This window comes from Phalacrocorax aristotelis, chromosome 1, assembly GCF_949628215.1.
Source record: "Phalacrocorax aristotelis chromosome 1, bGulAri2.1, whole genome shotgun sequence".
Classification (NCBI taxonomy): Eukaryota; Metazoa; Chordata; class Aves; order Suliformes; family Phalacrocoracidae; genus Phalacrocorax; species Phalacrocorax aristotelis.
The window spans coordinates 174,163,724-174,180,480 of record NC_134276.1 but is presented as its reverse complement, the minus strand read 5'-3'; the positions used below and the strand labels follow the sequence as shown (position 1 = coordinate 174,180,480).

General features: G+C 37.0%; 1 protein-coding gene across 1 annotated transcript in view; it reads left to right on the top strand.

Moving 5' to 3' along the window:
* Positions 1-16,757, top strand: part of ACSS3 (acyl-CoA synthetase short chain family member 3) — a 95,880-nt gene that overhangs the window by 76,091 nt on the left and 3,032 nt on the right. Inside the window, exons 11-13 of the mRNA XM_075080720.1 lie at positions 1,733-1,796; positions 12,807-12,888; positions 13,860-13,982. Of these exons, the coding sequence (XP_074936821.1) occupies positions 1,733-1,796; positions 12,807-12,888; positions 13,860-13,982 (269 nt within the window). The remainder of the gene's footprint in view (positions 1-1,732; positions 1,797-12,806; positions 12,889-13,859; positions 13,983-16,757) is intronic.

The following is a 16,757-nucleotide window of genomic DNA, read 5'->3' as shown; positions in this document are numbered from 1 at the left end:
GTTGTGCTTTCCCTTTGATCTACTTGAACCCTTTCCAGATAATTTCATTGCATTGTTTTCAAACTGGAACAAGTCCCACAGTTTGAAGAATTAAGTCAGGTCTTCAGTAATTCAGGAGTGAGCAGTATAATATTTTCCTTCCCAAAATTTTTGTACATTGAAATACATTGATTGCAAGGATGAGAATAAATGCAGGAATTGCTACTCTGATGAAATAGTTAAACTGATTAGAATTTACTTCAGTATAATAAAAATAGGAAAAAATAGGAGAGAAAACTTTGAAAGCTACATGTGAGTGGATCTTTTCCATTGTGTGTTCTGAGCCTAAATTCTCCAAATCTAATGATTCTATGTTTTTACACATGGTTTTACACCATCTAAAAATGTATACGAAAAAAAAATGTGTTTACAGATTATGAATGGTTTTTATTTACGCCATTCTTGCTGTGTTTCATAAGTATCTTCTATGTTTCCATTAATCCCTTTGTTTTCCTATCCCAGTTACTTCTTCCAAGTCACTGATTTATAAAACTGCTCTGGTGGACTTGCTTGTGCCTATGTGCTGAGCCATGGCTTTCTGCAGCCTCTTCACTTACTTAAAAATTACCATCCTCTTTGAAGGGGTGGCTTCAGCCAGAAATAGTAAATTACAGATGTGGGCATTCTTTGGACAGATAGGGTATGATATTACTCATAAGAGTCTTAGCAGGGTTTTAGTCAGAAGTCTGTCATCCTCTTTTCCCCATTTCCTCTGGAACTTCTCAATACAGAATGTAAGATTATTTGTAGTAATTTAGATCCAGCTGAACATTGCTTTCTTTGCTTGGGCAGGCTTCAGAAAGCATGTTTTCAAATCCATGTCAGCCCAGTCTGTCAAAACCTTTTCTCCCTGTTTTTTCCATGGCTTAGTCATTTCACTTTGTTAAATTCTATTTATGACAGACCAAGCTAATATCTGTCATTTCTTCCTTATGCCCACACCTTCAGATGGAATGGGTGGTTCTAGCAGATTTCCCAGATGACTGCACAGAAGAGGGTATTTCAGGTGTTTTTCCTCAGAAACCTCAGTATCAGGATATGATGCTTTCACTGAAGGTGATGGGCCAATGTCATCCAGGGAAAAGGCTTCTGTTGGGAAATCTGGATTCTTTGCTGCACTCAAGCATTACCCTGCTCTATGGCTTTGGGTAGTTCGAGTTACATTACCTCTTTGTGCTAGACTAGAACAAGCCTTGTCAGCTGGGGAGCATCTTTCTGGGTCTCCTGAGAGCCTTTGAAACCAGACACACTTACTTACTACTAATAGTATTTCTCACATTAACTGGGTTAGCCTCCAGTAATCTTAGTTGTTATTTCTTACTCATATTACCTGCACACTTTGTTTTGTATTTGTCATGTATCTGAAGGTCCTTTGCTATTTGGAAGTTCAGATTTTCCAGTATGAAGGTGTCTTTTAGTTTTCAGTTCTATATTTTTTTCCTGTTTGGCTTTGAGCTAGTTCTGCTCCCAAAGCAAAAGTATTATTTAAGGCTTTTTGTACTTAAGGCTGAATGTTAATAAGGTCGTGAGATTATCCCATTTGGAACTCCCAAATTACTTAATTCCTTTTGTTGCTTGGTGTATTGCTATTCTGAAGTGTGACATAAGTTGATATCCATGGAAGAAGAAACTGTTCTGCACCTAAAAATACACTGCTTGACAGGAGTTCTCTTCCTATATTACTTTTTTGCAGTGATGATTCTGGATGAAAATAAGGAACCAGTGAAGGCGAAGACTTTAGGAAATATTGTGGTAAAGTAAGCAAACTAAGTATCTTAGAGTTAAGAGAAGTTTCCTATATGGATTGATTGTCTTTTGACCAAAGTTTTTATATATATACACACACATATATATAAAAAACGGTAATGGAAGTATTGAGGATTGAAAAGCATGGCTGTCTCTGATATTGATACCAAACTGCCAGAACTTTTTATGTCCATTGATGTTGAAAAATTGCAGATGAAAATGTGTGAGTGAATGAGTGTGGGTTGCTGTCTCTTTTTTCCTTAGACTACAGCAAAATTTACCATTTTCTTAATTGCCAGCCTGCTGGCACAGGATTAAGCTTTCCTGTTGGGGTGTATGAGCAAGTTATTGAATTATTCTTTTCACTGTTTATCTTCCAGTTTAGTGAAATATACAGTAGTGCAGACTGACATGCTTTGGTTTGCTGGCGTGATGCTGCCTCCTCTTACACTATTTCCTAATCCCAACTGATGCAAATGCCTAGAGGGACAATATTTGTTTTCTGATCTCTGATGTCTCTGAGTATGCTTTGCGTGAAATGGTGGTACTTGGGCAAAATGCATGCAGGAAAAGACTCCAGGAAAAAAAATAAAAAAGAAAAAACCCCTTGCTGTGGATCATGTAGGTGATTTTAGTACCATTTACCAGACTCCTGTCAGATGAGTTCCATAAGCTTTAATATTCTTTTTGAAAGTACACCTTTGTTAGCACCTCTTTTTAGATAAAGGAGCATCTGTTTAGCTAACACTGTGAACATCAGTTACACATCTTTTATCTTACCTTCTGCCATTTCCCTGTTGCCAGAACCTTTCCTTACTTCTGTGAAGCTTGATAGGCTACTGCTCCCCACAGCCCATGGCAGCTCTGTCAGGCTTTTAGGCAAATGGTGTTTTCCTCAGACAGTTGCCTACTTTGTGATTAACACGTTAGCTGTAGCGGCTTCTGTTTTCAGTCACTGAAAATACTTCTGTTCTGACCATTTCCTAACTGCCAGCAAATACAAGCAAATTCAAATACAAGAAATGCATTCACCCACTTCTGTGGTGGTAAAATTTAGGAGACTTGTGGTAACTCAGATTTTTCATTGATTGCTTAGATGAATGGAAGGAAATACAAAGATTATCATTAACCTCAGTGAATTGAAATTTTTTCAAACGCCAAAACATTGGGATGGATGTACCAATTTTAATGAGTTGTTAAAGAGAGAAGTTAGCTGAGGATTGAGGCAGTGGCCACGTTAGTGGGAGACGAGACACACAAGAAATACAGGCACTGGAGTGTGCTGCAGAAAGGCAGTGCTAAAAATGTGGGCTGTCTGGCTGCATGGCGCTTCTTTGGAAGTCGGAGTTGCTGAGGTGTGGAGGTTTTTGTACTACTGATCTAATGTAACTAGACTGCCGTGGAGATCAAGATAGTATCACATGAAGTTATTGTACTGTGTGACGCAGATGTGTGTTTTCAGCATGAATTCCATACCCTGACTAATTTTCAGCATCTTAGGCTAAGCCACCAGGACACACAGGCATGTGTCTAAGTGCACACACGATCTCCCGTGAATCAGCAGACTCATATCTAGATGTAGTTTTCCTGTGACACATGTAAGATTGTGTATTCATTCCATTGCAGAGTATGAATAATTAAAATTACTCCAGCCTTTAGTAGACTGTGGTCTCTAAAGTGTGCAGTATCAGTAACCCAGGTCAGAGCAGAGGGCTATCTTTCAAAGCTCTCACCTCTGTAGTGCCTGATGCCATAATAAAGCGTAGGCTTGTAATCAGTGGAGAGAGACAAAGGTATTTTGTAAGAAATTTGATCTTATTTGCCTTAGGCATTCAGCTAGGATGGAATAAAACACCTTCCAGATGTGGTCATGTCTCTCCACTGACTCCACTGACAAGGGGTGACACAGCTAGCTTAGGGTAGGTGCTTAGCATTATCTACCAAAAGCAAAGTAAAATTAACTCCATCCTTAGCAACTTGTTTGGCAAAACAAGCTGAATTATGCCTCCTAACAGGTAATGTTGGTAGACTTGTGCATACATTTCTGAGTCATTACTATCTTTATCTTTAAGTGCCTGTCAGGAGTGGATATTGCCATGTTAGAAGATCCTGTTTGGGGTTATTGTCAAACTCTTAAAGCCAGAATTTATCTTCCCTAATGTGGCATTTATCTTAAGGGATTACAAACATGTTTATATATAGAATTTGTTGTTGTTATGTTGTTTGTTTTATTTTGTTTTATCTTGCCCAGCATGACTTTTGCTGCAGTCAAATGAATTGAGAGGGAAAAAGCAGGGGGGTTGTTTTGGGGGTTTTTGTTACTGGATCACTAAAGAAAGAGTAATGGCACAGGGACACTGTTATTTTATCATGTTTGTATTTTCTGTAATATCCATTCTGAAATAGGAGGGAGAGTAGTGGGCAAAGAAATCACATTGCGTCATTAACATAATTGATATGAAAACATTTCTGAGGTAGGTTAACTATCACTCCTCTTTCTCTTCTAGCCTTCTTCTGACTTAATCTTTTGAGACAACAGGGTCTCTTAAGATTAATTCTGCAGCTTAACAAAACAAAAACAAACAAACGAACCAACAACAAACCCCCAAAACCCCAAGCAAACAAGTCAAAGGTATTGATGAACTTTAGGAAGCCAATTGTGGATATTTTTAACACTTCCAATATTTGAATCTTTGGACTGTTAACAGAATTGGGTTTAGGATATTATGGTTCACAGTGTCTTATCACTTTGCTCCAGGTTTCATTCTGGTAAGTGACCATTTGCTGCAGCATTTAGTTGGTTTTTTGGTCATAAAAATATGTGGCCATTAGGTTAAAGCATGACATTTTCTATCTTATACTTCATTCAGCTAAGCAGTTACTTAGCTGTAAAACTTTTTTCATTTTTTGATTAAGGCTAGTTTTTATAAAGCCCTCCTGCAAAGAAGCCTTTCCTATCTTCATCTTGTCAGCAGGCTTCTACATATACAGACCCCTTAAAAATAGTGGAGATGATCCTTGTTAATAGCAGTGTGTTTTGGTCACCCAAGGGACATGACCCCATGCAGCTAGAAGAAAATGGGGAGTTGGTATAGTTTCAACTACTACTCTGTCGTACACTCAGCAGCAAGATATGGCATACCATTTTAGAAAAAACGGCAGGTGTTTGCTGTATCTGCAACATACATGAGTTGAGAAATATTATTCAGTATTCCTTGGAGAGGAGAATGGCCACACAGTGCTTCCAGTACCAACTGTGCAAAAGTGGTATGCTGCTGCTCTTGGTTATTTTTGTCCCAGTCTAACTCCTGGTAAAGACTGTTGGGGGCTGCTTGAGGCCTGCAGTCCTCATAAGTATGTTATTTTAAATATCTATTCTTACAATAGAGTTTTAAACTTTAATTTTATCTTGCAGGAGTCAAATACTTTAGAAAGGTAATTCTTACACCTAATTACTCCATCTTTCTGCCCCAAGTAATTTCTTTTCTTTATTCATCCGCCAACTGGTACCTGGGTTTTTTTCATATAACCATAATCTATGTCCTTTTTGAAAGATTTTTGCTGACAGGAACTCCCATACAGGCTAATTTACCTGGACAACGCAGTAATCTCTTTGACTTCACAAGTCTCTCAGGATAAAGTAATCAAATGTAGTGTCACAATATTTATGATGAAAGGGCAAGGGAAAAGGGTGGCTGCAGCTCATGAGGGTGGGCTTGTATGACTTGTTTCTATATTTACATTTTTTGAAGCTATAATCTCTGGACATGGAAGATAATTAACCGAGGATTTATTCTGAAGTGAAAATGATAGCAGTAATGACCTCCATTTCCATTAGCAAGATCAGTCTGATTTAGTGACATACTTCTGTTTGCGTTGTTCTGACCTGCCAGTAATTAATGCACGCTTGAAAATGTATGTGTGTATATGCAATCATGGTTAGCCATGAGAATTTTCAGAGTTGTCTGTTCTCATAACTAACATTAGCAAATGTTCCTAATATTAACAAATCATTAAATTCCAGTGCAGTGGGAAACTCAGGTTTGCTCTTGGACATTATAAAGATTGCAAACCCATTATGTTGATTTTATGAAGCAGTTGTCAGCACTGTATCATTAGCTAGTGTTATTCTTTGTGCTCATCCACAACAGCAAGAGGACTACGTTTGCCTTATACTCATTCTATCCAGAGGGTAATGCCTGCCAGTAAATTTCCCACTAGATCCTAGTTACACTTCCTCTAGTGTTTGTGTCATTAATTTTGTGCCATAACAATGGGTGTTTATGGGATAAGTATTTACAAATTTGTTTTACTGATCTCCAGTGCACAGAATCACATAAATATATCTGTTCTGTATTTAGAAAGAGGTGAGAATGTAGTTATACAGTGATTCTGAAATTCTTCGGTTGCGTTGGCTAAATTGCATTTAAGAATAGTGACTGTGTGAGAGACACTGCAGACCATTAACATTGTGGGGTTTTTGTCATTAATTTGGGATTAGTGGAGGAAGAGGAAGAAAAATCATAATGCTCTGTCAATAGTTAAAATGATTCAAATGATGACCCACCCCATTTTATAGAGTAAAATAATGCAAAAAATTATGTACAGTGCTGTAAGAGTGTAAAGTATTGAAAAATAATATTTATTCATGAGGTTTTATAAATAAAGGTTCATGATAAATTTACAGCTTTTTATAATTTTAGATTTTAAGTTAGCTGAACGGAAATTTGACAGGACTTTTGAAGCAAATACCATAAAGTTAATATCCTTTAGTGGAATAGACGTTGTTCAGAAGTAAGCAACCCATTCACAGTGTCACTCTTTGTGATACTGTGTTCAATCTTTATACAGTATTTAGAGAGCAAATAGATGTTCAATAAAAAGCTTACTCATTTAGTATTTATTAGAATGCATTAAAAAAAAAAATCAGTATCTATGTGGAAGTCTGAAGCAACCTGAATCCAGGAATGTAATCATTAAGATGCACAATAGTAAGAGCTATGCACAAAGGAGCTTGAAGGGAAGAAAAGAGAAAGAAAAAGCTGTGATCTTTCGCAGCACACTATAGTACCTTGGAATCCCATTAAACAAAATAAAGAAAAATCTTGTAAGACTTGATGGATCAACATATGTGCATATCTAGCTTGGGATATGCACATGAGAAAGGTCATAGCTCTCGTTTGTGCACTTCCCCTTCCCAGGAATAAAAGAAGGCCAGGAGGTGATGGCAGTGTTTTAGATACTAAAAACAAGGCGAGACTCCATCTGAAGCCAAGAGAAGGCTGTATGGCCTCAGCTCAGAAGAAAGACAGTTAGATAGAAGCTACCTGAGATGCCAAAATAGACACCGAAGATCTTGTTACATAGTGCCTCAGTAATGAATGTTGTCAGTTTTTCTTTTTGTGAGTGTGCAACACTATTGCTGTTCTGTGCTTTTAAAAGAATATATTCTTTTAGCACCAAACTTGATCCAATGATAAAAAACAATACTCAATATTCTGAAATTTCCTTCTATGAATGTAATAATCCCCAAAATTCAAGTACTTAGACACTCTAAGAAACCTCTTTCTCACATATGATTGTTCTAGGGTGTCTAAAGAGGATTAAGCTGTATCTCCATTGCTTGAGCTGTTTCTATTTTCTGTAATTTTAATGATGTTCTCTTCCATTTTGGAAGTGGTGTTTATTGTTTTCCTATTAATTTTTGAAATATAAAAGAAACAACAATTACATAAGGTAACAGAAAATTAAAGGCAACCCAAGAGAGGACATGTTGCAGACCCATCTGAGAGGCTGCCGTGAAGGAAGATTGCTGGCGGGAGAAAAGTGTTACTTGTAGAACTATGTAAAGAAAATGTGTCATACGGCATAGACCACTTGCAGTGCATTCTTGTAAATAAAGGTCATACACCTAGGAAACATGAAAATGTGCTAGATTTATAAGATGAATGACAATACCCCAGAAAGCAGTGACTTTCAAATGAGCTTTTTATGTTACAGTGGGTAGACCTGTGAATACACAAGATCTTTGAAATGTAGCTGCTAGTGTAACTAAGCAGGCAATATGATCCCTTATTATTCAGTAGGGAAACTGAAAAGGAGCTATTATTGTTATTATGTGTGGATATGATGTAAGTGAAACCATTAATGCATTATGTACAGCTTTTATTTCCGTATTTCAAAAGGCTATTGAGAAACTGGCTGGGTTTTGGAGAAGATATGAATAAGAGTGACTTGAGTGCTGGAAAGCTTGGCTTGAAGAAACTTAGTTTAACTTGTGTAAGTTATGCAGTGTAGCTTATCCAAGTTAAGTGATGACTTTATCAAGGTCAGGAAGTACACATAGGACAAAGACATCTCTGAGAAACTGCTGTTTAATCTAGGATAAAGAGATTGGAAGCTGAAGCTAGGTGTATTCAGATGAGAAGTAAACCAAATCATTTTAACAGCGAAAGTATTAAACCATTGGAACAAATTCTTGGGAATATGGTGGTGTTCTTTGACACCTCTAGGTCAAACGTGGATCTCTATCTTAAAGTTACACTGTCATTTAAACAAGTTATGGACTTGAGACAGGATTTGGTAGGTGACCTTAAAGCTGTGCTATATGGGAGGTCAGATTAAATGATCATGATGAATCTGTGCAGAATCATGATGAATCTCCCTGCCAGCCTCCCACATGTTTTTTTAATCAGCTCTGTTTTTACCCTTTACAAGGGAAACAATGAGTAGGACTTTCAGTGTGGGAGCAGTTTGGCCAAAGATTGGTTTTCTAACAGATTTCTGGCTGAGTATATGTGAGTAGCATTTGAACTTTCTTTACTTCTGACCTTTTCCAAGCACTTTCACTAGTTTTTTCTGCTTTCTCTCTTCCCCACTGAACTATAAAGGTTTTTTTCTGCAAAATCCACACTGAAACCAACTACTTCTGTGACCTCTTTCAGCTAATTTCATGCAGACTGGTGAATGTTCGAGATTCTCTTCTCTTGCCCCTTCTACACCCTTTTTTTCCAGTGCTGTTGTTCCTCATATCTGAAAAAGCTTCTGGATTCCAGATGGCTTTTGAACTTGCAATCAAAAATTTTAAGAGTGATGTTTATGCACAGCACTACGTAAATGCTGAGTAATAATATAGCTGCCAGTCAGGATGATCTAGCTCCATTCACAAATCCAAACTCATTTAACAATGGCATATACTTGCTTTGACCGTAATGAACAGCCTGTGAGTACCATTGTTTACGATAAAATAAAAGGATGTCTTTTCTGAAACTCAGCAAGGTAGCATCTCTAATAGTTTTGACTTTCATTTGTACTTTCAGAAATCTGCTTTTCTCTGTAAATTCTTTTGAGTACTGTGCCTATAATTGCTTTGTTCCATCAACAAGGAATGTTACATCATTTTGATGAGTGGCATCCTGAAAGGATGTGAGACACGGTCAGATTTTCTTGGGCTAAGCTAAAGGTGGGCTGTTCTGTGTAAGGTCAACCATTGTTGTATGAAAAATAAATGCACTGTAAAACAATGCTTAAAAACAGATAATGATTGTTGTTTAAAATTCTCTAGCAGAAAACAGTTACTGTGAAAGCAGTTCAGAGTTTTTCTGTGATGCTGCCAAGCTCACCTAATCTGTCCTAATTCCTCCACTTTATAATGAAATTGCCTTATCTTTGTAAAATGTAACCAGAGTGGATCTTTGTAAAATGAACCCTTATAATTTACATAATTAATTACACACTTTACCTAGTTTTCTTGATGCTGTTCTAAATGTATTCAACCTTGAAATGAGAAATAGGCCTGGATCTGTATTCCTGTAGTTCTGCAATTGTCACCTTAATTCCGTTGCAGTAAATGGAGAACAGCATCATTTCTGCTGCTGTTGCTGTAATGGTGAAAAATTGGCATGAGTGAGATAAAAATTCAGACCTATATATCTTTTTTGAAGTTTAATAGAAGATGGAAAGGCTCAACACTCCTTGTCTGTGGATTAGTATGTGGGATAAGAGAGAGAGAGTTTAACAGAGAGCTAGAGAAATACACTAAATACCTCCCAAAGGGAAACCAAGCAAATGCACTTCTTTGTATATTATGGGAATGATGATGAAGGAACCTTCCTCCTTCTGTTGTGGTCTTCTGTGCTCCTGTCGCTTGTGAAGGGAAAGCAGGATTGTGTCTGGGGCAATCATGCTTACTCGTGCATAGCTGGCATTTTTTGGTCAATATATCCTCTTGATAAAAATAACACCAAAAGGCCTTGAGTATCGACTCAATGTTTGGTTGAAGAGGCAACAGTTTTTAAACATAGAACTTTGGTAGGTGTGTGTTATGTTTCCTAGGGAAAACAGACCCAAACTCAACATCTAAAAATGTTCATTTTTATGGAAGGGTTTGAGGAAAAGATGTTGGCTTTCAGTTGCTGTTGTTTTCTGATTTTTCTCTCTTCCGCCTCCTTTCGCATAATTCTAGTCCAGTTCTGATCCCTTTGGAATTCATGGCAGCATTCCCACCAACAGCAGTGGAATTGGAGGTATTTTTGGCTCTGGGCATTTTAATCCTGATGTCCTGGCAAAATTCCAATACATGTACTTATGTTCTGGCAAGCTGAATTCTACCTTTATAAATTTTATTAATTATTTGTGTTTGCACAGCACCTAGAAATTCTAGTCACTCATGATGCTATGAACTTTACTATCATGGAAGAATTGTTTGGGGCCATTGCTCTGGAATTATTTTGCCTGAAAGATAGACACGTGGAAAATGGCATTCAGTTTTTGCTTAGTAGATGGAAAGGAGTCTTAACTGCATGTAATCTTTTACAGAAGGCCATGGAGGCACATTTTCAGATTGTGTCTGTGTTGTGCTATGATCTGTGCTTTAGAGATACCTGCAGTAGCCAGTAGTTTAGCAGCGTGGTTTCCACAGACTCATGAAATGTGCACTGTGGATGTACTTGTCATTGCCATTTGCTTAAAACAAACAAATAAACAGAAACCCACAAAAAAAAAAAGAAACAAAAAAAGCCCCCAAAACCACAAATCATGGGAGCAGGAATTATATTTTTGGTGATATGCTGTATACTTCTGTATTTAGATTTCTAAACAATTCTAGTTGCAGAAAGGAAAATGTTTTTCTGATTTCAACAATAGAATTCATTCTTCTATTTAATAACTAACTGTAAAGTACTGAATAGAGCCGAGAAGAAATTATTAAGGACTTTGCCAATATGAATTTTTGTTTCTCTCTCATCACAAGGATGTTTCAGACTGTTAAATAAATTTAAAGTGCAGAATTTGCAATGGCTGAGGCTGTTATGAATTGCTATGCTATTAGCAACCAGGCAACAACCCTAGTAACTACCATTGTCTGGTGGTTTCTCTTGTGTCTAACCAAGAGGTTTTTTTCTTTTAAACTCGTACACACGCAAACACCAGTCGATATATTGTTTTTCTAATTAATTTTTTTCAAGGCGAATACTCTATAGGTTATGACTGTGTATCACAAGGATGCTTACTAAGCTTGAAAGGCTTAAACATAAGCCAGTGAATTCCCTCCAGGTGAGCAGAAGCCAGTCTGCCCTCCTGAAGCCTGGGTGACTACCTGGGAAGTGTCTTGGCATTTCTGGCCTTACCTTAACCATAGTTTCAGCGAATGTGGTTTATAGGATGTGTTGAGCCAGAACACTCAAAGAAAGCAGTAATATTTATAATAGTATATTCTATTATGCTAATTGAGCTGAATTAAGCTGAAAAAACCTGGGGTTATAAAAAATAATGTATTTGAATCATTACTAGATGATATAGCCTTTTCAATGTAGCTTGTACTATTTGTACCATTTTTAGGTTAAAAAAAATTATTATTTTTGTAAATGTAATGTTAGAAATGTGCATATCACTGAGCTGGTAGCACCTGTTCTTGTGACCTGAACATCATGGGAGACTTGTAATGATACCAATGTTACTATGCTACAGAGGGGTCTTTCACTGCTAGAGATGTTGCCTTTTGGTGTCATGGGGGCCCTATTGGAGTACAAAATAAAATACCCCTGGCTAAAAATTTGCTGATTAGGAATGCAGGCATATGCTAGTAAAATCCGTATGAAGCGTTCATGATTTTATCTGTATAAATATGCTTGGTTGCATGTTCTCTCTCTGTTACTAGGGTTAAGCTTCATGAAACTTGTGTTGATATGTCTGAATATATATCTCTTAGGCAGTTCAAGTAAGCTGGGTTTAGCCCTAGCAGAGCTTTGAAGGGAAAAAACAACCACTTCTTTGTTAGCTGAGCTTTTCTTCTAGCAGTTATATATGCAAAATATCCCATATTTTTTCATAGCTATATCCTTGACTGAAGAATGGGTATACAGTGTGCATTGAAATTTCAACTAATAAAACAATCCAAAATTTTACAACTTCACTTCTTAAAAAAAAAAAGTCCAGTTACTTTAGAAAGCTCTAAAAGTGACTTTCATCAATATACTTTCAAAGAACTCCTCCAACAATATTATGTACAGTTTAAATAGAAAAGCAAAGCAATTTTATTCAGATTCTCATGACTGTAGTCGTTTGAGTTACAACTTTTTACAGAAACTAAAGATCTGTGCATCTGATAATTCAATTCATATGTCTATACATATGTGTGTATGTTAGAGAGATACCTACAATAAAGATCATAGCATGTATGCACGCATTTCTGACAGATAATTCATCCTTGCAAGTGTTGAAAGATGAATGCTGATAACATATTTATAGTACAGTATATAGTGTTTAGTGGACCAAACATTATTTCACTGACTGCCAGAGATGCTTATGGTATATAAAAGTTATGGTCCGGATATAGTTTGGAGCTATGTGCAAACCACAGCAAATATATGGTCTTTTTAATCTGTTATCAGCATATTATTAAACAGACTTGTTTCTGATTGTGTAGCCAATGATTGTTTATCTGAATTTAAAGTAGGGAAGCATGAATTGTACTCATTATATCTGTGTTTCTAACTACTTCACACTGCTCTTTTTAATTTAAGGTTGCCTTTGCCTCCTGGAGCATTCTCGGGTCTTTGGGAAAATCAGGAAACATTCCAGAAGTTGTATTTCCAAAAATTTCCAGTAAGAAGTACAAAATGAATTAGATAAACTTTTGGTAATCCTGCAGAACCTAATGATAGTAGGTTTAAACTGGGTAACATACAAAATTATATTTTAATGGAAGGTCTTTGATATATGTTTTACAGAATTACAAACATTTCAGGCTAAAACTTTCTTCATACGTACTTTAAGCTTTCGGGCGCACTTTTTTTTCTTTTGTAAGATCTGAAACAGAAGACGTAAACCTCAAGGTTCTGAATATAAAAGTTGTTTTATGTCATTTGATCTAATAAAAGACATAAGCCTTGCAACCTTAGACTAGCATAGCTTCAAATGCAGTTCTGCTCTTGACATGCAGTCATTCTAAATTAGTATCAGTCCAAAATATACCCTTGCCCACTATGCATGTAAATACGTTTGAGGCTCCTTACTGAATTAGGTATTGCCTTGTCAGATGAACTATCCAAGGACTGGCTTCCTCCTTTCCTTATAGAAATTGATCGATTGGTCCTATGTGAATGTCCAAAATGGAAGGTTTGGCTCAATAAAAGGAAATGAGTGAATTGATCAGGCAAATCTTTTGTGTGTGTGCACTTGCATGATGATGATGTATGTTAGGATCTAGCAAACAGAAATATCTTTCCGGGTAATTTGACAACTGTCATTGTATTGTGAAAATTCCACTCTCCTCCTGTAGATTCAGGCAACATCCCTCTCCAAGGTGTAAGGGGTCAAAGAAAGTAGAGTGGGAAAAAATCCAGGTTTATGTATTGTCTTCTGTTCTGTCTTAACAAAGACTGCAAAACCTTTTCTGGAAAGGGAGCTGCACAGTATATTATAATGTAAGAATCATGAAAAATATTACAGAATTAAGTCTCTCGGGCTCCAAAAATGTATTTAATTTGAAACAATCAGTTTGTTTGGTTTCACGGGAAATGGATGGATGTTCCTAGTAGTATTTCTGAGTTTATTTTTGGTTGTACTGTGTCTAGGGCTATTATGATACTATGGATGCAGGTTATATGGATGAAGATGGCTATTTGTATGTCCTGTCTCGAGCTGATGATGTGATCAACGTTGCCGGACACAGAATTTCAGCAGGTGCAATTGAAGAGGTGAGCATTGCCTGACAGTAAAATAGAAGGGCGAAAGATGAATGAAGCAAGCTGAGACTGAAAATCTCACAAAATGTCTCATTTTCTTTCTGCTTTTTGTGATTGCATTTGCACTGGTACTTTAACAAAAACATTAATTGCAAGTCCTGGCTATTAAGGTGCTTTCCGGGAACATAATAAACTTAGTCAACAATAAGCAGTTTGTACCATTGGATTGATAAAACAGGAATGAATTGACATTTGAAGGTGGAGTTAAGGGGCGCTGTGGTAACATGGAAAGCATTCCTGTAAGCTCTGATAACATATTTTTGGGGGAATACATTAAGATAACGTAGGGTCAGTGTGCCAAGTAGTTTCACCAGCTACTGTAGTTTCTTAGGAGTAGAATCTTTTATTCCTAAAATACAGTTTTTAGTTCACATAAACTCACATTGTCTTTTTTTTTTTTATTTGAAGAGTTTCCTTCACAGTTTCTTGAGAGCTGTTTTGTCTCTTATTGCATGAGCAGTGCTAAATGACCAACAAAAATTTCTATAAAAAAACCCCAGCTGTTAAATTGAAATTCATTGGTGTAATACCCATGCAACTTAAAAATGTAGAAATAGTGTTGTTCAGAATAGTGTTGGAATTTCATATCGTTGTTCACTCACCTCTCTGGAACTGCTGTGATTGATTGCCAGTTACAAATTTCCCTGATTACATATCAATTGCTTATTCAGGGAGTATAGGAAAGGGTGTGCTGGGCATGTACAAGGGAAAAAAACACTTCTAAGAACTCTGAATTTAACTGTTCACTGAATCACAAACTAATCTGTTAGTCGTTTTTCCTTTATAATGTCTATCAGTCTAGTGACTTTTTTTTTAAAAGGCGAGAAAACTTAGAAGAAATTCTGATTACACAGAAATTAAAAAATTCAGATAAACATAGGCAATCCTTTGAGGATCGGTCAGCCAGGGAGCTGAACCAGTCACTGTCCTGACTTGAGTCTATGAAGCCATAAAGGTGGCTTTTAGTCTGCTTAAACCTTTTTCCCTTTGAAGACAGTTTTCTGTGTTGCTCTACTAAAGCGCAGCAGGGAATCTCATCCCCACCCCTTACTGCTCTGCTGCTCAAGGGCTGAGCTGGGCATTGCTTCTTTGCTTCAGGCTGAATCTGATGCTAGTTTTACAAATGAAGTGAATCACCTCCTCAGCTGTATTACCTTTGTATCCGTCATCCTGAGCTCAGTGTCTCTGTTTTTCTCCCTCCTAGTTAGGTCTTTCCCCTAGGAACAAGAAATGTTTCATCACTACAAAATTCTAGAAGCTTTTCTATTCACCTGTTGAACAAAGCTAAAAAACAAGAGTGTTGTTAATGCAGGCACAGCAAATTGCTAGTTAAATGGGAAAGCATTAACAAGACCACAATTAGCTCTTCAGTAAGATCAGTAAATACAGAATTAGAGGTTCATTGAATCGCCATCTAATTAAATGACAGTCACCTTGTTGAGCAAGTGTATTATCTGCATTTACATTATAGCTGGATTACAAGACTAACAAGTTTTTCCTTAGTGCTTTGACTAAGAATTTCGGCTTCATTATGTTCCAAACAATCAGTTTCTTTGTCTAAGGTGTCTATTAGTATCATTGGGGCTTCATCTTCGCTGCAGTGCAGTAGGTATTACTGTTTACCTTGCCAATCAGTGAATGTTAGCCATTATGGTAACCTCAGCTTGGGTTGATCCATCCATCTTTCTCGTCTGTACATCTATGGTATCCCTACTTGCTTTGGCTCTTTCTGAAAAAGCCCAGATCAAATCTTGCCTATCTGAGGCAACAGACTTGAAATCAGGGAATTCAGCATGAGAAAAACCCTTCCTGATGGTGAGGTTTCTGTCTGCTGATACATTAGGCATCCATCCTCATGCCCAATGATCATTCCAGGAATGTCATTTCACTTTCTTGAGATTTTTTGTTACTTTTAAACAGTTTTTAAATGTCTGGTGCTGATTCTGTTAATCTTTTCAGCTGTTTTACAAAGTTCAAAAATTTCTAAATTAATATTTACACTTTCAGTCATTTGAAATTAGCTGTTCCAAAATCAAAGACATGTTGACAGGATTTTGGGATAAATTAGTGAAGAAAAATATTGCAGTGACTGCAATATTCCAGCTTAACATAAGACTTGTATGAAAAAGTGACAGACCGGAATGACACAAACAAGCTACTACAAAACGAGCTGGCAACACATAAATCTCCACTGTAGGGGTCCTGTTGATGCCTGGTAGGTAATTATGGTACTAATGGTAATGTCAGATTACTGCTGATCTTTTTCCTATGTTTTTGTGGAAAGCACAGTTCCTCTGGCTGTAGACCTCACTAGTTTGCTTTTCTGTAATTCATTGCATTGTCTTCTTTTTCTCTTTCTTTTTTTATTCTGTCAATCAAGTTGCTGTGGTCAGGGTCAAGAAGTCAGATATAGCAGGAAATGGAATGCATTATTGAGGCTCTGGACTAGAAGTGACCGAGGCTTATAGGTGTATGTAATGCATTGAAATACCATGGAGATTTGGAGTTGCATAAAATTCATTCCTGTATGATTTGTCAGTTTGGATACAATTCTGGACAAAGTATACTGCATCTGGATTCAAATGCACTTATGTATATTGAACTTCAGTGTTTTTGCAGCAGGGTTTTCTGCCCTTCCAGTTCTCAGATAAGCCCAGCTGGAACTAACTCCAGGCTGTTGCACTTGCTCTTCTAGATATGGCTTGTGCACATCCCATTTCATTACTG